We start from the raw sequence: 24,678 nt of genomic DNA on the forward strand, positions 1-24,678 counted from the left end.
AATATTAACAAAAGGGGGGAAAGATCTGGAATCCATTGCAAGAATGCTTTGACTAATCACTTGGCTGCTGGCGTAACATGTTCATCCACTGTGACACTCCTGCTTTTTTGGTTGTCTTTTACCTTTTGTTGGTGTACATATTCTTTCCTCTTTCTCAAGTGTATGCCAGTGATGCCAATTGAGTTGTAAGAAGAGGTAGTTGAAGACAAATGACCTGGACACTTAAGCACTGTGCATGGTCTGGATGTTTGCTGTAAGCAGGGTGGTAGCGTTTGTTAAGAAGTAGGTGGGAGTGCTGGGGAGGTTCAGAGCTTTCCTTCATAATTTGACTGACAAGGTCCACTTCGCTATATTAAATATTTTAATAAATGGTTGCACCTAGTTAGAGATTTTGTCTTTTCTTTACCTGACATGTGCTTCCCCTTCCCTCCACCTTTTTGAATTTACTTCAGGCAGCAAACCTTTCTGTCCCCTTTTTAATTTGTGGGAAGGAGTTGGAAGTTGCTTCCTTTGTACACAAGTGGCAAAAGAGCACAGTGCTTCAGACAATCCCCACTTCAACCTCAGGCTGCTGTCTCTGACTTGAATCTCCAAGAGCAGGAACAAAACACATCACAACCACACACATCCCTTCTGATGCTTAGAAAGTTGGTCCCTCTGTGAACTGAGCAAGCGAAAAAATATATATATTGCTTGATGGAAGGAAACCTTGGTCGTGCGTGTACACACCAAGTTTACAGTGTTTCAAAAACTTCTCAGTGGATCTGTTGGGATGTAGAAACCAAAAAGAGGATGGGAGAAAACACGCACACACCTCTGTCCAGTCTTCTGTGTCTTTAGCCGTGTTTTGGAAGGCAGTTTCCCTGTGAAGGCAACTGAGCAGGGAAAAGAGAAAAGAACTACTCAACTCGGTGGAAGGAAGCCCAGTGTTTAATGCAGGCACTTTCAGCAGGGAAAGCAATGCAAGTGGAGAAGTAGTAGTTTGAGAGACAAATTTCAAATCTCCTTTCCCAGGCCTTGGGCTGCAATTCTATAAACACTTTTCTGGGAGTAAGTCATAGTGCACACAATGGGATTAACTTCTGAGTAGGCATTCAGAGGGTAAGATAAACAGACAGCACCCCCCCCCCATCCTCAGTTGGAAGAGGATCAAAGTGCTGTTGGCTTCCCTTCCTTCTCTCCTTTCTCTTTCACATCCTAAGCAGATGGAGCAAAAGATCAAGCAAAAGCTTCTTTTGCTGCTGTCTCTCCTACTGGCCGCAAGCAAAGGGGAAAGACAGCTGCCTTTTAAAGCCAAAAACAAGGAGAAGAGGAGCTGTAGTGGAGACAGCTCCCCAAGGGAGCAGTCTAGGATGCTGTCTCATCTATCGAGAATAACATGGGTTTTACAACCATGCATTCAAAATCCCATGTGGAAGCTCTGTGGGCTCACAGGCTAAGAGGTGAAAAAGAGGTACTTGGATATTTTGTGGCCAAAAAAATTCATGCATGTCTTGCAGATAAGGAAACCCACATGGGTTTTGCAGCCAAACCTGTGGTTATTCTGTGGGAAATGCTCATTTCCATGCGGGTTATTGCACGTTTGGTCTAGGCCTAAGTTTGTAGATGGGTGATGCATGTCTGATTTTTATCAACAACAGATTGCTTTTTTCAACAAACTTAATAACTAGACATGGGTGACATTTCCTGATGATTTATTTATGCGTGTATTTTAGTTTCTTATAAGAAAAATAACTTTGATTCATGAAGAACATTCCCAGTGTAATTGAGCCGATTGGATATGGGAAAAGTGCTAAACGGGATTTTGCACAATAGTAACTAGATGTCATTGGACTATTGCCCAATAGTTGGGCAATAGTAACTAGATGTCATCTGATGCTATCAGTAAACTGGGGTGTGTGTTTGAAAGCGGTTTTCACCAAAACCCAATACTATATTCTGGTGCTTTCTAGAAGTTCATAAGTGTATGACACATATATTATGTATACAGACAAAAATAAACATATTATGGAGTCAGTTTGAAAACACATAAAGAGCTTTGTGGCTTTTTGTTCTTTTGTTGGCTAGAAAGGTATTTTTGTTACTTTTTATTTCTGTTTCCTTACAATTGCACTTGCGTTATTTATAGAGGTTTTGAGTATTTATAGAGGTTTGTTCCGTGCAGTAGTAAATAGTGATCTGCATGGGCTGCAATGAGGGAGGCTGTTTAAAGTTGGATAAAGAACAGAGGTGCAAGCACTAGCAATCAAGTGGGGAAGTATGAATCAGCAACCAAATCAGAAAGTAGAGTAAAAACAGCCCTAATATCTTTTTGAAGTGCTTGGGAATACCAGTTTTCTTTTATTTCCCCTATATAGCAACTTAGAGTAGTTCATGAAAACCAGCTGCATCTTCATTGCTTGAGTTGCTTGCCTGCATCTTCATTGCTGTTAGAGAGTTTGGAATTAGTGTATAAGAAGCCTGCGAAATATTATGAATCACAAATGTTAGCATTACAGAGACAATTCTCTGAACTTGGAAGCCAGTCTGGGTGGTAGAAGGGAATGAGGAGGTTGTGTGTGGGGGTGTGTGTGTGTGAGGGATTTGACAAAATTACTGAAACAGTTTTTTCTTAAATTAAGTATATAAAAATGACAAGCACTAAGGTCAAAAAAGGACATTGATGCAGTGTTTCTCAAACTGTGGGTCGGGACCCACTAGGTGGGTTGCGAGCCAATTTCAAGTGTATCCCCATTCATTTCAATATTTTATTTTTAATATATTAGACTTGATGCTACTATAGCATGTGACTGCATTTGGGGAAATGTTACAGACCTCTACTTTTAGCAGACTACTGTGTATATGCTTTTAACAATGACAGTAAATACGACTTACTCCTGGGTAAGTGTAGGTTGGATTGCAGCCTAGGATTGTTAAAAATTTCCCTGCTCCATGGTGTTACTTCTGGTCATGACATCACTTCTGGTGGGTCCCGACAAGATTCTTTTTCTAAAAAGTGGGTCCTGATGCTAAATGTGTGAGAACCACTGCATTAATGTAATTGAAAGACGAATAAATGGAAAAACAATTATTTTGAAAGATTTAGTTGAGGGATTTAGTTATCTTTAATCAGTAGGATTGTAATCTGGCATCGTTCTTCTACAGAACTGGCAAGAAAATATTCCAAAATATTTATATTTACAGTGCCAAATCAGTGCTCAAACTATCCAGGGGCAGAGACTCCCCTGTCATTCTAGACCCCTTAGCTACTGGATTTTTTGTTTGTTTTTAAAGAAGGTTATGGAGAAGGGGGTAAAAAGTGGTTCAGTTGAAATTAGAGGGAATCAGGAGGGGAGCCTCATCAATTACAATAAAGCATCCCTGCCGGTTCTCCCATAATTTGCAGATAGGAATAAAACTTACAACTTGGTGTAACAGTCTCCCAATACTTTTTAAAGCAGTCACAAAAAACAGTGTGAATGGAGGTACAGAGTGAGCAAGGGACTGCTTAATCTTCTTTCAGGCCACTTTTTCTACAATCAACAACTGCTTTCCACCCATGAGAGAAAACATCTATCTCCATCTTTTCCCCCACTGGTGGAAAGTAGAAAGTAGAAGTAGGAGCTGAAGCTTTAGCAAGCCCTCTTTTCCCCCTCCTCACATAATTGCTCTGCTCAGATGGGTAGCTTTCTATAACTGCTTGTTTAAAAAATGAACGGAGAGAAATGATGTGATTCAGCTTTATTATGCACCCACCCACCCTTCCCTTTGAAACAGTGTGAGACTAGTGGGTTGCCCTTTTGGGAGCTGGGTAGGAATTTTTTGCTATCTGCTTGATTGGCATTAGCAGGTGGTGTTTTGCCTATCCCAGTTTGGCTTCTGGATTAAGTGGTTGACTGTTGTTTTGTTTTTCCTTCCTCTTTACCTTACTTTTTGTCAGGTGCTGCGCTGGCCTGGGAGGCACGAGTAAGGGTTTTGTGTGTACTCTGAGGTAAGCATGCCAGTACTGCTCCTCAGAGGCTTGCCAACTCAGAGGGGCTGGCTGGTGAGCCCTCTGGCTTGGATTGCAAAGGCAACCTCAAAGGCTTTCTGGCTTGGGGGAATCAATGCAGTACAGCTGCCTTGAATCTTCGCAGTTGGCATAGACAAGATCAGTCCATCTGTTGACAGATCACAGCACTGAGTGGAAATGTCTTGGTGTTCTTTTTTTGGAATAGATTATCATTTTCTGTCTCTTGTAAGTTAGCTGCCCACACTTCAGGGAGGGGAATTTCAGGTTTTGCCTGATGCAGGTATTTTCTCTGTGATTGTCCAGTGCTGGTCGCCGCATCTCAAAAAAGACATAGTGGAAATGGAAAAGGTGCAAAAGAGAGCGACTAAGATGATTACGGGGCTGGGGCACCTTCCTTATGAGGAAAGGCTACGGCGTTTGGGCCTCTTCAGCCTAGAAAAGAGACGCCTGAGGGGGGACATGATTGAGACATACAAAATTATGCAGGGATGGACAGAGTGGATAGGGAGATGCTCTTTACACTCTCACATAACACCAGAACCAGGGGACATCCACTAAAATTGAGTGTTGGGAGAGTTAGAACAGACAAGAGAAAATATTTCTTTACTCAGCGTGTAGTTGGTCTGTGGAACACATCCACCACAGGATGTGGTGACGGCATCTGGCCTGGACGCCTTTAAAAAGGGATTGGACAGGTTTCTGGAGGAAAAATCCATTAAGGGTTACAAGCCATGATGTGTATGCGCAACCTCCTGATTTTAGAAATGGGCTATGTCAGAAGGCCAGATGCAAGGGAGGGCACCAGGATGAGGTCTCTTGTTATCTGGTGTGCTCCCTGGGGCATTTGGTGGGCTGCTGTGAGATACAGGAAGCTGGACTAGATGGGCCTATGGCCTGATCCAGTGGGGTTGTTCTTATGTTCTTATTGCTTTTCAGTAAAGTGGCCTAGTTTATCCCAACTTGGGATAAACTAGTCTCGCTTGTTCATTAGGTTGTACACAGGCAAAAGTCAATAAAAGATAATTGGGTTGTGCCCAGACAAAAGTCAGTAAATACTCACTGGAGATGACCAAGCCTTTGGGCTCTTTTGATCCTAGCTTCTGTCTGTCAAAAGTCTTCAAGATATTTAAAGTGTCATCTAGTTGCAATTGAAAGTTGGCGTGTATATTTTGGCTCCTTTTGAGAAGAACCTAAATTCGCCTTCTAGGATTTTTAAAAAGTGACTTTTGTTTGAACATCTTACAAAAGCACTGTGCAACAATCATGCTGTGAGTTGTCCTGCAGCAACACTGTTCAAAAGTTTCATTCGCAATGCAAACACCCTATTCCAGGGGTTCTCAACCAGTGGTATGTGTATCACTGGTGATACACCAGGCAGCATTGGTATACACAACACCCACTGCCTGGCAGTGAGACTGCAACAGGAGATTTCAACAGCGATAGGAAACCCAAGCCAGCAGGCAGAGCTCTAGTGAGTGGTTTTCAAGTGCAAGAAAAAGCTCGCTAGCCCACCCGAGCCTCTTTACTGACCTTGGAAGTGCGGTCTCCAAATCCAGAAACAACTGGCAATGACATCATCGCCAGTCACTTCCAGTGGTATCTCTGAGGACAGCATGTCGGCAATTAGTACATTGGGGGAGCAGCTGCCCTAGTCTCCTTTCCTGAAAAAATTCCCTTTCTGCTCTCTTGCATGCCTACATAAGAACATAAGAACAGCCCCACTGGATCAGGCCACAGGCCCATCTAGTCCAGCTTCCTGTATCTCACAGCGGCCCACCAAATGCCCCAGGGAGCACACCAGATAACAAGAGACCTCATCCTGGTGCCCTCCCAGGATGCATCTGGCATTCTGACATAACCCATTTCTAAAATCAGGAGGTTGCGCATACACATCATGGCTTGTACCCCATAATGGATTTTTCTTCCAGAAACTTGTCCAATCCCCTTTTAAAGGCGTCTAGGCTAGACGCCATCACCACATCCTGTGGCAAGGAGTTCCACAGACCGACCACACGCTGAGTAAAGAAATATTTTCTTTTGTCTGTCCTAACCCGCCCAACACTCAATTTTAGTGGCTGTCCCCTGGTTCTGGTATTATGTGAGAGTGTAAAGAGCATCTCCCTACTCTTAGTCTCCTTGTCGCTGCGCTGATGCATGTTTGTTCATATCATGTAAAAAGAATGAGCTTTAGCTGCCTACTGTCTAATACAGTTTGAATTACATTAGAGTGGATATACACACAAAGCACACATAATTCCAGATGGGTTTTGCTTTTAAGCATCATTTTGATGACTCTCATCAAGTAGGCTATTTTAAATATGCATAAAAATAGCTGTTTGTTGAAGAAGAGGATTCTCTTGAGGTTATCCAGTGAACACTTATGTTTCTACGTGATATGCCAATAAATTGTGATGAATACTAACAGTGAGTAAAAATGTTTCCCCGCAGTAGCATTCCGCCATTGGAAGTAAAACTTTTTTCTGTTGGAGCCGTGACAAAAGTCTTAATGATCCAATTTGTGTAATCATCCCAAGTAAACACTGTTGTTACTTTGAACAACTCTGTACAGTTCCTCCCTCCCCTCTCTTTTTAAAAAATGGAATTTTTTGTTGTATGCATAATGGCACCATGGCTACTGCCGTCTTTTTGGAAAATAAATTGCAGTGGAATATAATAGGGAATTGAATGCTTTTCAGCTTTTGCTTCATTCAGTGGATTCTTACACTGTGTTGTACACTTCAAGGGCCTTATGGAATATGAAGGTTCCGCTCTCTTCCATGGTGTAGAAATAATTCTTCACTCAACTGAGATTTATTTTATATACCAGTAGCCTTATTTTAATACTTCAGAAGTATTATCCTGTTTTTAAAGAAGTCTTACAGTCAGAATAAAGCCATCAACCTCCCCCCCCCCAAGTTCCTGGGGGAGAAAAAAAACAACACTGATATACAATCAATTTTCGTTATCCACTGAGGTTAGGTTGCTGAAAAACCCGGCGGATAGGAAACCGCAGTTACTGAATAATTAATCCTGTGGGATTTAATGTGGTTAGGTTCTGTGAACTTTCTGTGCAATACAGTATATACAGTATACACTGTACATACTGTATATATACCCTCTGTATATATACCACTGTATATATACCCAGTGTACAGTATACACTGTATTGGGTATAAAAGGACTGCCTACTGTTATATTTATTTTTTTCTCTCCCTTTTGCTGGATGGCCCTAAGGAAACCAACACGAGTGTAAGAGAAGAAAAACAATTCACAGTAAGGATAAAAAAATGCGTATTTGAAGTTTCTGCGGTTCCAAAAGTCGCTGTTCCAAAAGTTTATAAATAAATAAATAAATAAAAGTACCAAGGACTGACTGTATCTTCCGTAAATGGAAGTCTTGCCCTAATGAGGAGAATAAAAAGGAACATAAACTGTGGCAAAAGAAATGTAAGAAGGTGATATGGGAGGCCAAGTGAGACTATGAGGAACGCATGGCCAGCAACATTAAGGGGAATAATAAAAGCTTCTTCAAATATGTTAGAAGCAGGAAACCCGCCAGAGAAGCAGTTGGCCCTCTGGATGGTGAGGGAGGGAAAGGGGAGATAAAAGGAGACTTAGAGATGGCAGAGAAATTAAATGAGTTCTTTGCATCTGTCTTCACGGCAGAAGACCTCGGGCAGATACCGCTGCCCGAACGGCCCCTCCTAACCGAGGAGTTAAGTCAGATAGAGGTTAAAAGAGAAGATGTTTCAGACCTCATTGATAAATTAAAGATCAATAAGTCACCGGGCCCTGATGGCATCCACCCAAGGGTTATTAAGGAATTGAAGAATGAAGTTGCAGATCTCTTGACTAAGGTATGCAACTTGTCCCTCAAAACGGCCACGGTGCCAGAAGATTGGAGGATAGCAAATGTCACACTTATTTTTAAAAAGGGAAAGAGGGGGGACCCGGGAAACTATAGGCCGGTCAGCCTAACATCCATACCGGGTAAGATGGTGGAATGCCTCATCAAAGATAGGATCTCAAAACACATAGACGAACAGGCCTTGCTGAGGGAGAGTCAGCATGGCTTCTGTAAGGGTAAGTCTTGCCTCACAAACCTTATAGAATTCTTTGAAAAGGTCAACAGGCATGTGGATGCGGGAGAACCCGTGGACATTATATATCTGGACTTTCAGAAGGCGTTTGACACGGTCCCTCACCAAAGGCTACTGAAAAAACTCCACAGTCAGGGAATTAGAGGACAGGTCCTCTCGTGGATTGAGAACTGGTTGGAGGCTAGGAAGCAGAGAGTGGGTGTCAATGGGCAATTTTCACAATGGAGAGAGGTGAAAAGCGGTGTGCCCCAAGGATCTGTCCTAGGACCGGTGCTTTTCAACCGCTTCATAAATGACCTGGAGACAGGGTTGAGCAGTGAAGTGGCTAAGTTTGCAGATGACACCAAACTTTTCCGAGTGGTAAAGACCAGAAGTGATTGTGAGGAGCTTCAGAAGGATCTCTCCAGACTGGCAGAATGGGCAGCAAAATGGCAGATGCGCTTCAATGTCAGTAAGTGTAAAGTCATGCACATTGGGGCAAAAAATCAAAACTTTAGATATGCGCTGATGGGTTCTGAGCTGTCTGTGACAGATCAGGAGAGAGATCTTGGGGTGGTGGTGGACAGGTCGATGAAAGTGTCGACCCAATGTGCGGCGGCAGTGAAGAAGGCCAATTCTATGCTTGGGATCATTAGGAAGGGTATTGAGAACAAAACGGCTAGTATTATAATGCCGTTGTACAAATCGATGGTAAGGCCACACCTGGAGTATTGTGTCCAGTTCTGGTCGCCGCATCTCAAAAAAGACATAGTGGAAATGGAAAAGGTGCAAAAGAGAGCGACTAAGATGATTACGGGGCTGGGGCACCTTCCTTATGAGGAAAGGCTACGGCGTTTGGGCCTCTTCAGCCTAGAAAAGAGACGCTTGAGGGGGGACATGATTGAGACATACAAAATTATGCAGGGGATGGACAGAGTGGATAGGGAGATGCTCTTTACACTCTCACATAATACCAGAACCAGGGGACATCCACTAAAATTGAGTGTTGGGCGGGTTAGGACAGACAAAAGAAAATATTTCTTTACTCAGCGCGTGGTCGGTCTGTGGAACTCCTTGCCACAGGATGTGGTGCTGGCGTCTAGCCTAGACGCCTTTAAAAGGGGATTGGACAAGTTTCTGGAGGAAAAATCCATTATGGGGTACAAGCCATGATGTGTATGCGCAACCTCCTGATTTTAGGAATGGGTTAAGTCAGAATGCCAGATGTAGGGGAGGGCACCAGGATGAGGTCTCTTGTTATCTGGTGTGCTCCCTGGGGCATTTGGTGGGCCGCTGTGAGATACAGGAAGCTGGACTAGATGGGCCTATGGCCTGATCCAGTAGGGCTGTTCTTATGTTCTTATGTACTTGCAGTGTGCTTTGCCAGATGGGGAAGCATGTGTATTCTTCTAAGTGGTAACCATGATTTAAGGAAGCCGTCCACCTGGTGGTCACCATGATCCTTCCTGTCTTGGCAAAGTGCTTTCAAAGGGAGAGGAAGAGATTATGGCATGCATTGTTCAGCAAAAAAAAGCCATTTCTCAAAGGGTGGCTTGCCCTTCAACTGGATTTTCACCACCTCCAAAACAGAACTTTTGCACCAAACATCAGATCCTATCAAAATTTGGCACAGTTCTATATCCTTTCTCCATTACCCTTGGAATGGGAAAAGCTCTCCAAGCTCACATTAGTTGGTTTATTTCTGAACTACATCCAAAAATATCTTAAAGTATTCACCTTCTTTTCAAACCAAATTGAATTCCTTCATGAACCTTCAACTCTTTCCCATTAAAAAAATTTTTTTCATCAACATCTCAATTTCATCTGCATTTCGGTAAGAGTAGCTAAAGTTGTACAAGTTTCTTATTTTTAGAAATACACTAGCTTCCATTACCCTGTCTGAAGGACACAATTCCTAAGGAATAACAATTGTATTGATAGTGACTTTAATTAGGTTGTATTTCATTATATTGACAATCCATCATAGCAGTACGATCCCCAGGACTGAATGAATTGCTTCACTAATTTGGGGATATTGCTATGGTAAGGAGGAGATACAGACAACAGGGTGGCGCTATTTGAAAGCAGGGAGTTTTGGTGCTGTGGTGGTCCAGGCACCAAATTCAGAAAGGCGTGGGTCTAACTTGTAGGTTTGTCACTTTTAACTGCTAGTTTGTGTACTAACCCACTCATTCCATAGTTTTGGCAATATACCGTATCTGCATCTAAAATGTGGCAAGCTCTTCCTGCCATTTTCTGAGCACTTTGTTTACTGGAGCCCTTATTTTGATTAGACTCTTTTTGTTTAAGGGGATTTGATTATGGTTTGGGTTGAATGCTGTTATAGGAGAAGGATAAACATCTCTCTAAATCAGTTTTTGGATTTTGGTCCAGTTAAAATTCCCATGTGTGTATGTGTGTGTGTTTTTAATAAAGTGCAGTTATGGAGCATGATAAAGTATTTCTGTGCATGTGACTATTCATCATTACTAACTAATTTCAGTACAACTGCCATGGTGGGGAGGATCCTTCAGGGCCTAATGTGAATTCCGTCAGAATTAAGAACATAAGAACCACCCCACTGGATCAGGCCATAGGCCCATCTAGTCCAGCTTCCTGTATCTCACAGCGGCCCACCAAATGCCCCAGGGAGCACACCAGATAACAAGGTAACTCATCCTGGTGCCCTCCCTTGCATCTGGGATTGATGAACTCCAAAACCGAATTGAACTCCAAAACTTGAACTCCAAGTTCAAAAAATTGAACAAAAATTGAACTCCAAAACTTCTCATTTTGGAAATTTCCAGCAGTGTGAGGTAGCAAGGTACAATGTTGGGAACTTGAGTCAGTGACTCCAACTCGAGTCATGAAAATGCATGATTTGGGGTGATTCGGTAACTCATGAGTCACATATGTGGAAGACTCTGAAAAAACTAGGGTCAGGGCTCCCCCCCCTCACTCAGCACTCATCCCCGCGTGTGAGTCTGTCTGTGTCTGGGGATGCTTGCCTACTGTTTTAGTCACATGGAAAACCTTGTGGGGCAAGCATCCTGATGGTGAGTTGTAGGGAGTTCCAGCCGGGAGGCAGGAAAGGGGGGGAGCAGGAGGGGGGAGACAGGACTGGGCTCTCTTTTCCCATCTCTGAGAGGAAGGAAGGAATGGATTATCATTGGACAAAGGATGGGCATTCTCATATTTCCATTAACTGAGGGAGGGCAGGAGGAGGAGCAACCTTTACTGAAAGAATGGCTGCAGTGGGACTATTTGTGAGTAGGGCTGTCAAGGATCAGGTTGTCCTGGTAAGCCGCCCAGCTGCTGCTTGTGACCCTCCTCCCTCTCGCCACTTCTATCCCTGCTCTCACTAAGTCCCTCCTGCCCTGTTACAGATAGAAGCGGACAGCACAGGAGTGAATGAAGAGAACTCCGAGAAACACATACAAATACGCACACACTGACACCAGCGGCAGCCCTGTTTTTGTCACGCGTGGCTTTTTGAAGGGGACAACTTAGCCCAGGGAGAGAGGAGGCAGAGGAGCAATCACACTTTGCAGGCATGGCTCTGTTGTTACTTGGGGGAGGAAGCCCCACTGAAGCCCCGGCTGCAGTGGAACTACTTCTGAGTAGAGCTGCAAGGATCAGGTCATCCTGTTAAGCTGCCCAGCTGTTGCTCATGACCCTCCTCCCTCTTGCCGCATCTGTCCCAGCTCTCTCCCTCCGTCCCAACCCTCCTGCCCTCTTTACCCTTGGGTGGGGACAGCAGGAGAGTGTTCAAAGCGAGCTCCAACACATGCACACACTCCCCGGCAGCAGCCCCGTTTTTTCCACAGCAGACTTTTTAAAGGAGGGGGCAACAAACGTCCATTAGAGTCACTAAAGGGTGACTCAGACTCAGAAAGTGTCCCCATTATGACTCTTTTTCAAATCGAGTCGTGGGGGGCGGTGACTCGGCGACTCAACTCGAGTCAAACCACTCTGGGTTTTCCCAACACTGGCAAGGTGTTTCCAATTTTTCTACATTAGTATAAGAATGCATAGACAGCCAGCTGATTTTTTCTCTCAACACCTTTCAACGTAGTTTGACTTCCATTTAAACGTTTCTCTAAAGGTCTGATTTCAAAAGTAATTTTTCTTGACATTGATAGCTATACTGCAAGTAGTTAGCACCCTTCTAAGAGAACTGTTGATAACTTTGCAACAACTATTTTTTTTTTTCCTTTTTCTTTTTAAATAGTCAAATTCTTCTGAAAACCTTTCCCTAGAATTTAATACAGGATATAGTATGGAGAGCCTAATGCAATTCCCACTGAAGCACAGAAAGTCTACGTGCATAGATTTCAGTCCATTGAATTACCCCTGGCAATGCCTTCTTACTGCATAATGGGTAGAAAACTAATATGTCAAACAATTCTGTTTCTAGAATGCACTATGATTGGTTGTCTTCCAGCAATAGTGGTACGCAATATAAAATTTTTAAATCAAGCCAGAGATTATCAAAGAAATAAAAACATAGGGACTCCTCCATGAACACTGATCTGCTGAACAGTGGGAAGATCAAATAAATGAAAATAATGCTTTCAATTGTTTTCCTACTTAAAAAATGTACAGCTTAGATGTTAGTTTCAAAAAAGGCAATTAAACCATATAAGACAATATTCTTCAAACATTTTTATAGTTGTTTATATTTTATAGTTGCAGTAATTACTGAAGGATCTATCACATCCTGATAGAAAGAATTAAAAAATGCTAATAACCCTCGCAGAGTGCAGAAGCCACCACACATGCTTTTAATACAAATTATCATGCATAATTTAATCAAGTAGTTTAATCTTCATAACCTTCTGTTTAGCAGATCAGCTATATTAAATAAGATTTTATCTATTAGGTTTTATGGCAATTCCACATGTGCCTTAAGAAGTTTTTTTTGAACATTATATAGACCTGCGGGCAGACAGTTCAAGACCTAGTGGGACTTATCCAGCCTACTATAATATGTGTACATGGCCAGTCCTTGGGGGGGGGGGTGGATGCAGGAACATTGGAGGCTCCAAAGAAGACAAGATTCATGGAGGTTGCTGCTGGGGGAAAGGTGAAGAGCCTCCAAAGAACTGCCCCCTGGCATGAGTGTGGGGAGGAGGCAGAAGGGTAGGGGTTCCACTGCACCATTATCATCCTCCTCCTGAGAATCAGAGCAATCTGCCTGGGCTCCCTGCCCTACCCCAGGCCACCCCTTGGCTGTTGCCCACCTGTCCTCATCACAGGCAACATCTGGAGCCTTGGCTGCACTCTGCTCAAACTTGTGCCCTTACTTCCACCTTTCCGCCACAATTATTATTATTATTATTATTATTATTATTATTATTATTATTAACAGTATTTATAATTCCCCCATCCAGTAAGTCCCCTATCATTATGGCAGTGGGAGTGCCATTTTCCATCTCGCAATAAAAGCTGCTCCTGATGGATGGCTGTTGTTGGTGGCATGCTGGCCAAGCTCTTGGCCTCATGCAGTGCTGGCAGGGCAACATACCCTGGACACTTGCCATGGGTCTTTTTTTTTATCTGAAAGTATTTCTCTTGGAATGGACACTCTGTGAGTTAAGAGCAGAGCAAAGTTGTATAAGCCAGCATGAAAAGGTCTTGTCAGACCAGATATGTCTCAGGGGCACATTACTTGCCCTGTTCTAAACAAGCAGTGTTTCCACTGCAGTATTGTTATTATAAAGAGAGATGAGTTCGTATATCCCATTTTTGATACTGGTGGGTTCATTTTTATTTATTTAATAGATTTCTACCCCACTTTTCATCCATGTATATGCATGCCCCAAATGGATAATTATAAATATAATGTAATAAAGCGGGGGGGGGGGGGCAAACTTTGCTCTTTAGGGATCCTGGACCACAATGGTACAGAAGAGGGAATTTCAGCAGGTGCAGCTTGTCATGTCACAGATGATGAACCGCACCTGCTGAGATTCTCTCTCCTACACAATTGTTAAAGGTCCAGGATCTATTAAATAAATAAAAATGAACCTACACAATTCATGTCTCCTACGCAAATGAATCCTAAAGTTGAAAGTTTGCCCACCCCCATAATATAGCAATAGAAATCTTTCAGTAAAGCACAAATCATTATATCGTTCAAAGTGTACAAAATAGTCCATTGAATACAAAACCCCAGTGTAGCATAAAATTGATTATAAAACAGTCAGTATCCTGCAATAATTACCCATACAATTTGGATTGTAATTGTACCTACAGTATCCCATCCTCTGCAGGTGAGGGGCCACAATTACTCTAAATCCTACCAGGAAATGATTTGTCCATGACAAAGGAGTTACTTAATCTCTTCCACAACCAGATCACCATCCACTTGGCCAGCAGATTTTCAGTGTTCTACAATGTTACTGAGCAGTTATCTACCCAACTGCCACAGCAAGCGGCCACTATTTTCAAAGTTATCAAGCTGTGGTATAGTCTCCAAGCAGTGTTGTCATAGCTGGGCCTCCTTCATTGTGCTGACCAGGCCCATTCACAAGCTTGATGTTCATGATTTAAGTATTTGTAAGTCAGGGACATTTTGTGTGGCTATCTGGGAGAGTATGGGTGTGTGGTGAGTGGCCCCAAGGGCTGGAGCACAGTACTGTAGCTCCATCCTGAAGGGGTCTCAGTATCTCGCTTGTTTCCTCCTCATCACTGCCCTAGAGCAGTGTTTCTCAACCAGTGGTTTGGGTACAACCAGTGGTACTTGAGATGGTGTCTGGTGGTGCCCATGGGACCCCTGGACACTTGACAGCAAAACCAGGAGTGTAACACAACAAACAGCGGTAGGAAGCTCAGCTTGGTGGGCAGAGCTCCAAAGCATGCTTTTCTGTGCTCAAAAAAAGCCCTCCTGTCCACCCTGAGCCTTTTACTGGTGTTTGTTGCATTACATCTGGTCTGCCAACCTGGAAGTAACTAGTGATGATGTCATCGCCAGTTACTTCCAGCGGTACCAGAATAGGCGGACCATGTGAAGTGGTACAGCAGAGGACAAACCTTGAGAAACGCTGGCCTAGAGCAGAGTTTCTCAGACTGTGGGTCGGGACCCACTAGGTGGGTCGCAAGCCAATTTCAGGTGGGTCCCCATTCATTTCAGTATTTTATTTTTAATATAATAGACTTGATGCTATCCTGGTAAGTGACTGCACTTGGGGAAATGTCACAGATCTGTATGTTGAACAGGCTAGTATGAAAATGCTTAGTAAATGGGACTTACTCCTGGGTAAGTGTGGGTAGGATTGCAGCCTAGGTCATGACATCACTTCTTGTGGGTCCTGACAGATCCTCAAAAGTGGGTCCCCAGTGCTAAAGGAGTGAGAACCACTGGCCTAGAGTATCTTGGATTGTACTCACAGTCGGGTTGTGTGACAAGGCCTTGCCCCTCGAAGGCCTCCATGCCCTTTTAACTCAGCTCTTCTCCCAGCACAAAGGAAACTTTGAAAGTAAAAGCAAACAGATCTCCAGCCAAATCACTGCTGGCCTGTTCCCCCAGATTGCTCAGAAACCTCCCCTGCCCTTGAGAACACAGCAGGGTAATCATCCTGGCTGTGCTGGCTGAAACCAGGAAGGGAGATAAGCAGCATTATCCCCAAGAGGACCCTTCCTCCCCTGCTACAAACTAAGTCACTGTGGAGTTGCTCATTGCTGGGCCTCTGTTTCTATCCCTACTGTTCCTCTCTGGGTGGGCCTGGCTTCCCTGGCAGCTACTTACTGGAAGATGATTATGCCCATTTATTATAAAGACTCTGTACTGGAAGAAGCATTTCATAAAGCAGGATTCATTTAATAAAGCATTGCGGGGAGTTGAAGTTAAAATCACTGAGCTCTATCATAACAGAGAGACATTTGAGAGAAAGATTGCTGCTAATAATTAAATAAATTAACTGCCTTGTGCCTCACAGATAGGAAGAAGACCCAGGATTGAAATTCAGTAAATAAATAATACATTCCAACTATAACATTAATATTCATTATTGTGATGCACTTTAATTTCCTTTACGTTCTTGTGACGTTGAGGCTCAGTTCACAGTCACATCCAAACATATGATTAGACTCCAAACCTCATGCAGAGTTAGAGTTCTGAATGATTATTTTTGTTTATAAGAACTATGAAATTAAATCCCTCCAGCTTTAGTTGGAATTTTTGGATGCCGGGCAGCAGCATATTTTGTCATTGCACATACAATGTGAGACAAAATCGGAATTGGGCACCAAGCCTCACTAATTTTCATTTTCTGTTTGTCAGATATCTCTGTTTGTCCATGAATTGTAAGTGGAGTATTTGACCCTACAACTGACGTGTGGCCTATGTGTTCCTCAAAACGAAGATGCCAGAGAAATAATTTTAGCTTCTGCCTTGTCATAGCATAGGCTTTTTGTTAAATATGAGTTCAGGAAGGACTGTTTGGTTTCAAATTTCCTCTCAAATGACCAATTGAAAGGAAGAGGAGTTAAGCAGGCTCAAAGTATCTAGAAGAGCAAGCTCCTAGTAATTCATTGTGAGGAGTTGGAGCTAAAATCACTGAGCTTTATCACAAAAGAGACATTTGAGGGAAAGATTTCAACTGAGGTATCCTTTATAAATAAACCCAGTTTCATTTGTGAACGGTATCTCTATTGCAATTCTGCCCTAAGTTCTGGTGGAGTGCCTTGTTACTGAACACGGCGTGGGGATGATGACTCAGGAGTGTCTCTAATCTCTAGCAAACAGCGAGGCCCTGGCAAGTTAGGGACTGGAGGAAACTGGAAAGTGGTTGGACAGGTTGGAATTAGATATCTCAGGGTCTTGGTTCAGGAAGGTTTGAAACCACCACAACGATGTGTTGTGAATTAGCAGCATCCTAGTATTGGTTTGAACTGTCAAAATCAGTTCAGTTCCATTCCCCAGAATCCATGAAATAGATTACAGTTGCGAGATTTGGCCTCCTTTCAAAATACATTGGGATTTATATTTATTATATAAAATTTGCTTGCATGGACGTCTGGGAAGTTGTTGTTCTGTGTATGTAATTTCTCACATGTGCACTGCACAATGTTTTTGTAGTGTTTAAACTGTTAAAATTTTCTTGAGTGTATTTTTCAGCTATCCTGTAATCTGGCATTTGGATACTGGATAGGATGGTTTGATACAAAGATGATTTTTAAATCAAATCCCATGAAAACAAAAAAATGAAAGTGATTTTTGTGGGTGCAAGAAGAAATTTCAAAATAATATTAGGGCTGCCTCAGTCTGAATATTTGAACCACATTCCATTCTTATGTGAATTTTTGCAGCAGGGTCATGGCTAGGTAGCAAAAATTGCTCTGCATGTGCTTCGAACAAGACTTGACAGCACAGCAGTCAGGCAAACTGTCTGTTGCTGCATGCTAGCGGAATCTGTAAGGCATGAATTTCTTTTACCAGGTGGATCCAGAACTACTCTTAGAATGAAAGCATTTGTTCAGTTGTAGCCCAGTTTGGCCCAGATTGCCCTTAAGGGTGCAATCCTAACCCCTTATGTCAGTGCTTTCCAGCACTGACATAAGGGCAATGCAACTCTGAGGTAAGGGAGCAAACATTCCCTTACTTTGAGGAGGCCTCTGTGAGGGACACCCAATTGCAGGATACAGCACACGTCCCATTGGCACCGCTATGCCAGTGCTGGAAAGTACTGACATAAGGGGTTAGGATTGAGCCCTAAATGTTTTGCATTCAGTTGGTTTTGTTGTAGTGTTTGTCCTTTAGTATGGTGAATCTAGCTATTTTCATATGTGGCCAATCAGCATCACAAAAGTTAATATGCAGTTTACATTTTAAAAAGCTATGGTGAGACTGATTTTCTGGAATGAGCCTTGAAGCATGACTTCTCAATTACATAGCATCCTGAAGAAGATATTAATCACATTTTTTTGTTATGGATGAAAAGTTCATTTCTTAGTGTTTAAATGTATTGAGAGCCGATAATGTCTTTCCTTAGTTTAAAACTGTGAGTCAGTTGCTGTATAAAAACATAAAAGCAGCCTTGCTGCTTCAGGCCCCTAAGCAGGAGAAAAAGGAATACCTCTCTTCTACCATTGCTCCGTTGTAACTGATGTATTCAGAGGTGCACTTCGGCTGAATGTGAGGTAGTAGATATGTCATTATGACTAGTAGTCATTGATACACCTGCCCTTCATGAGTGCCAGCTCTTTAGCTGGTGTAAGTCTGAGGAGAATCAGGCCATGAAGGGGACATAGGATCTTGGCTTGTGCTAGTGCCACCCTGATCCTCCACAAATATCCTCCCTCGTTGCCGACCTATTTGCTCCAGCAGAAGTTCTGTAGTGAGCTGCGGAATGACAAGAGCAACTGCTAATTGCTGCAATTCAAGTTGCTTATGAAGCCACAGGGGCCAGTAGAATTAAAAACTTACGTCACCACCCCATAACATTTTATTCAACTACTACGTGTTGTTTTATGCCAATAAAGGTTTTTTATTTGATTTGATTTACTACGTGTTGCTGAATTTGTTTGACTGTTATATAACCTAGTAATAGTTTTCTTAGGGGCCACCAAAATGATAGTGTTTAGCTTTGTTGATAATTTTATGTAGATTCATAAGGTGTATATATAGGTTGATTATCTCTTATCCGAACTGCTTGGAACGGGAAGGTGTCTGTATTCAGACTTGTTTGGATTTTGGAATAATTGCATAAATATAATGAGAAATGCTTCCTCTTGCTCTTTTCACTGTTACCAATATGGGTGTCTGCTGACCTCTGACATTTTTCAACAATATCACTACTGAGCAGTGAATAGAACTTACAGCCTGTATCTGCATTGTATGTGGGCATGAGCACAGTACCTAGTGTTTACACTACAGAAAGTTTTTTTTAAAGTGTTGGACAGAAGTGTCTGGATTTTGAAACAGTCTGGATTTTGGATGTTCAGATAAGGGGTAATCTACCTGTAATGATTTTAGAATGATGTCATGTTCCAAGGCTCATTTCAGAAACTCAGTCTCACCACAGCTTTTAAAAATGTATGCTGCAAATTAGCTTTATGATGCTAGGTGCCACATATAACAATAGCTAAATTCATGAAGGTACCTCCCATACTAAAGTACAAACAGCACTATAACAAAACCAGCTGACAGAAAGCATTTTAAGTCCAAGCAAATCCATAGTGGAGTAAACACTCTGTTTCAGAAACTAGTTTTTCAGAAGTATTTCACATCGTATTTCAGAAGCTAGTTCATGAATACAGTGTACAGTAAGTGGAGTAAAGTCATTAGTAATTTGGGATCAGGGGTCAAGTACAGAAACGTTTCTGTTTTAATATATAAAATGATGGTGGTTGCTCTGTCTCAGGCCTTATTTTGCCTTCAGGAATTCTTCTCCCCATAGCTTCACATATTATCCTGTGAGATTCATTTATGAAGAGATCTATGAAGTGTTGCTACTAAAATATTTCAGCTCATCTCTATTAAAAGTTTATCTATTTTTGACATTTTTGTACCACATGTGGGAAGACCAGAAGAAGCAGCCATACTGCAGTATGAGACAACATTGAAAATTATGCATTGTAGTACCAACCTGATTTCTGCACAAGAAAATCATATTTCATGAGTTCTGAGGATCGGTTGTATTTTCCTTAAAGTGTATAACAACATTTCTGCTCACTGTTAATGAACTTGGGTTGAGAGCATAATCCTCAGATTTCATGGTCCGTTGGTAAGCTGGGATATTGCATTCCTTAGCGGGGTCTAATCTTAGACATTATGTAAACTATTAAGCTAATGAATTCCTGCTATGTGCTTCTGATTTGTTACCCAAGCTTCACATTTTACAAATCACAGCTAAAACAATTCAGTAACAATGAGTCTTCAGCTAAACAAAATATAAAAGTATTCCAGAGAAATACATGATTTTAGGTATATGGTAATTTCTGTTCAGTTAAATTGCCACTTCATTTTGTGTTCAGCTGAACATTATTAGATCGTATTCAGCCTGGTTTATAGCAGTGTTTACACTTGATATGCATTTCATTAAAAGAAATACATTTTTATTATGTAATATAAAATAGTATGAACTAGTATATACTGAGGGAAACCAAATACTGTATCTGGAATGACTGCCAATCAGTATTTTAAATTATCCACTCCATTTTGCCTGAAAAATATCAATATAGGTGCCAAAATTCCATCACTTTGATAGCAACTTTGAATAAAGAGTGTTTTTTAAATATGTAACAATGCTTTAGCTCTCATTATTTGAGAAATTGGATTGCTTTGATAAAAAGACTAACAGCCCAATCCTAATGAAGGCCTGTACCAGTGGAAGATGCATTCCACTGGCGCACTCTGTTGCAAAAGTGCCATAAAGCAACAGTGTAAGGAACCTTTCTGCTGATACCAGTGGAGTGACAGAGGCCTGCCACAGGTGGTAAATTGAGCATAGGAAGGGGATTGAACAGGGCAGAATAGGGTGGCAAAAGGACAGGGGTGAATGTATCAGGCCCAGTAGGGGTCAGAACGGTGGCACCAGTGCAAGCCATATCTAAACCCCCTCCCTGTGCCTGATCTGCCTGCACAGATCAACATGGTCTTGCATCAGCAATATTGGTGGTGCAGGTTCGAATTGACCTGTTGTGCTGGGGCCTACCCAGAGGCAAGGGGACAAAGTCCCCTTATGCCAAGGAGACCTCCAGCAGCCAAAAATATCCTGTGGGATACACTGCACAGGAATTTAGGTAGGATAGAGCTGTGAAAGATACGTATGTGATCAGGATGATTAGAAAGACTAAGAAATATAATTTGTGGTATTCTTAGCCAACAATATTTTACTTTACTATTAATAATTTTAAGCAGATTTGTTTCTCACTTCCTGCACAGTAATTCAAAGTAAACTGGGTGCAATATTTCCACTTGCAAGTCTAAAAATATTGGTCAGAATTCAGCCTGGTTAAGTATCATTTCGGGAGAGTGAAATACGACGTCCTGTTGGATTGTAGTTCATATCTAACAGCACAAATATCCCAGAAGTGTATTTTGCTTTCTGTGTATACAATTGCTTGAGAGGACTGCATTCATCCTATAAAAGTACATTAATCCCAAATGTAAGAAGATAGTTTAAAGATTATTTTGAAATATGGCACTGGAGTTTTCAAATAATTTAACTGGGGTGATGGTCTCATTCAGTGCACAGCTTGATCATGTGGATGCTTGGAAGTAAATCCCATAAAGTTCAAAGAAACATTCCCAAGGAAGAATATTTAGGATGGCAGCTTCAGTCGTCGTCATCCCCACATTAAGATTTCAGCCTTAAGTAATTTGTATAACATATCAGCTTTGTTCTGTGTTAATTGGAGTGCTCCAATTACAATGTTTTTTTTGAACAGCACATAATATGGAATGAATAATTGAAAGTATATAGTATTTGTGAAATTAATGTCTTTTCTAATGTGTATTTTTTCTAGATTACATTTCCCACCCAGTGGATGATTTCTCATCATGAACCGTGCTTTTAGCAGGAAAAAGGGTGAGTGGTTTGATTTGCATTACATTGAGAAATTGAATAGAAAAGGAAGGCAGCATGGAAAAGAGAGGCAAACCTCAAAGTTATTTTTTTTTAATGAGGACACTGCCCAAAGTGTTTTGGTAAAAATGGCTGCTCAAAGGGAACTGTGAAACTGTGTGAACCAGAACTTTGAGAAACTGCCATTTTGAAAATAGGAGAACTTATAACTATTGCTCTTGAAGGAGATATTTTGTCACAGTGCATCATGTATTGTGTTATGATTACAATTCTGTCTGAGCAGTAATAATTTCCAAGGTGCTTAGAAGAAAACAAGGGACTGTACAATATAATAATATAGAACAAATAAGAAGAAAGCCTTATATGTACGTTTTTAATCAAGGACAATAGTTGTAGGTGTTCCTCTTTTAAAAAGACAAATGCTCAGACTTCTAACTGACATAGACTGTTTCACAAATATTTTTGTCAAAAGACATCAGGCCTCATACTTATGCTATATTAATAAATGTTTTGCCTTAGTACCATTTTGAAGTTTACCTCTATTTTTGCTTTTTATTTATCATAATGGAAGCATCTGTTATGAGTCAAAGTCTAAATATTGTACTACAGAAAAACTGTCTCAAATCAGGGAAAATAATTCCTTTTAAAATGAGTCACACTACACATGCTATCAGGAGATTCTGTCTGGAGTTGAAACAAGAGTGTCTGTGTTAAGACTCCTGTTATTTCCTGTATTGCTTTTTAAAAAAAACCAGATGGTTATACAAAAATAATTGAATCACCATCTTTATGGCTTTTGATTGATCTCCATCTTGCTTTTGTTCACATTGAACTACTTCTTAATGGTTCTAGGAGCTGCTGTGCTAAACTTTGATTCTGGTCCTTGGGGATAAATCCATTCACTAAAGTTAAAGATGTTGAAACTTGTCTCCAGTAGGCATGTGTGCTTTTTCTGGTTTGTATCTAGCAACAAATACTTCAAGGATGTGCAGTATATCTTTATTGCTGTTCAGTTAATTGCTTGAGGATTGTTGTGTTTCTGTTGCAAGGGAAGAAAAATACCTTAGTACATGTTTGCTTTAAGGGTAACAAGGGAATACTTTCTTCTTTTATGCAGAAATCTATAAATCAGTGGCATTCATTGTGCGGTCTATAACCGCAGCTCCCAATCTCTGCCCTGCAGCTCAGCAGCTAATTTACAGGTGCTACAGGGTAGTTTAAACTTCAAATGAACACACCACAATGGCACTGTAGGAACACTATGAAAAAATTCCTGGGAACTGTAGGGGCAATGTGAACGGAGAAAGCTCTGGAACCTCTGGCCTATTTGATAAGTTCAAATCCTTAGGAACCTTTTGTCTGTAACTATAGGGTGCTGAATCAGATGGGTGAAAATCCTAGAACAAAGGCCTAATTTATGTTCTTGTGTTTGAACTGTATACAAAGCTATGGACATACTATATTCAGTATGGTTTAATGTTCCAAGCGTATGTTTCCAGTTTGCTTTCTCCATCTTGCCCTCAAACATGGAGATTGGAAACATCTGATTTTCTGTGTGTGTTCAAGCTATAGTCTGCCATTTTGTAAAAACAGACAAATAATAGTTTGTCAAACCAGGAACAAATCTCGTTTTGTAGGCAACTATATGCCATAGTTTTTGTGTTTGGATGAAATCACAAATTACAATTTCTCATAAATTGGGATTGAAAATTTCTGGTATCTTTGAGCAGGAGGAGGAGAATGGATGAGTGGGAAGAGGGACAAAGCTCATGTCTGCTCATTCTAGCTACTAGAACATCAGAAAATGCAGCTGGTTATTTACCACTGAACAAGTGTCATTTCTCGAGTAGCCAGTAAACCCAGTCATTCCCTTTGGATATGTCATGATAATAGGGCTGTTGCCCTGGTATCTCAACTCTTGCCAGAAAGTTGGTGGGAAAGTTAAAAATTAAATAACTTTATTACATCTTTAGGGAGTGTTAATTTGTCTGAGAATACATACCTGTAGAATGGAAAAAGAATGGTGTAGAATGGAAAAAAAAGTTGTAATTGAGAAATAGGGGCATAGAGAAAAATCAGACAAATAAACGAAGGTATCCCACCCCGGATCTGTAGGGGATGTGGTGTGTTGTCATCGTCCCCCGTGGATACCAGAAATTTTGGTTAAGGGGGCTCCTATCCATGTACCCCTATGCCCATTACCTTCGTGTTCTTGTTTACAGTCATGCAAAGTAATTGTTATCTTGCTTGTACAGGAGTCTATAAGCAGAACACTTACAGGTGGACAAGCAGGCAGGAAACCTGCACTCTACAGTAGCGGATGTCAAACCCTGGCCCATAGGCCAGATCCAGCGCCCATGAAAATCCTTCCCCCATGTGAATGGAACTTACCATTCCATGGGGGAGCCTGTTGTTTTCCTCTCCAGTCTTTCCTAAAGTTTGTGTTGCCAAGCTAATTCTGCGTGCTCTGCACCTGGATTTCCACACAGAGGTGGCTAGCCAGTGTGAACTTTAGGCGGAGATCAGAGAGGAAGACAGTAGGCTCCCTGGTAGAACAGGAAGCTCTGTTTGTGCCAGTGAAGGGTTTCTGGCACATAGCAGTCTCCAGATTGGAGGCTGCTGCTCAGAAGGGATAATAACAGGAAGCAATTTGTATTTGAGTACACTGATTCCCCGAGTTACATCTTGGTTTCATTCTGGAGGTTGGTCCAGAAATCAGAATGGATGTAAATCAGAATAGCTGGCTCTTGCTTTCGCTCAGAGCTAACACACCTGTGCGAAAGCACCAGAACAGACAGACTGCCTGCCCCTGACATTGCCGTCCATAAGTCAGATTGTAAATTGGATGTCTGTAACCCAAGAACCTATTGCCCTCTCAGGCCAACTAAACTGAATCTACCAGGCATCTTTCACTTGACGTTTAACCCATGTCCATTCATTTTCATATCTCAAGTAGGAATATAAAAATACTTGCGTGAATCTATTGATAAACATTAAATAATTAAAACACCCTGAAAAAGAAATGAATAAGCAGTGAGTCCCTGCTCAGAGCTCAAGAAATTTATGAATCTATGCT

At 41.6% G+C, this 24,678-nt stretch overlaps 1 protein-coding gene across 1 annotated transcript in view; it reads left to right on the top strand.

Annotated features, from left to right (window-relative positions):
* The window catches only part of GULP1 (GULP PTB domain containing engulfment adaptor 1), a 211,322-nt gene that overhangs the window by 91,809 nt on the left and 94,835 nt on the right, over window positions 1-24,678 (top strand). The window contains exon 3 of the mRNA XM_066635363.1: window positions 21,544-21,605. Within this exon, the coding sequence (XP_066491460.1) occupies window positions 21,578-21,605 (28 nt within the window). The 5' untranslated portion in view covers window positions 21,544-21,577. The remainder of the gene's footprint in view (window positions 1-21,543; window positions 21,606-24,678) is intronic.

Source organism: Tiliqua scincoides, chromosome 1 (assembly GCF_035046505.1).
Source record: "Tiliqua scincoides isolate rTilSci1 chromosome 1, rTilSci1.hap2, whole genome shotgun sequence".
Lineage (NCBI taxonomy): Eukaryota > Metazoa > Chordata > Lepidosauria > Squamata > Scincidae > Tiliqua > Tiliqua scincoides.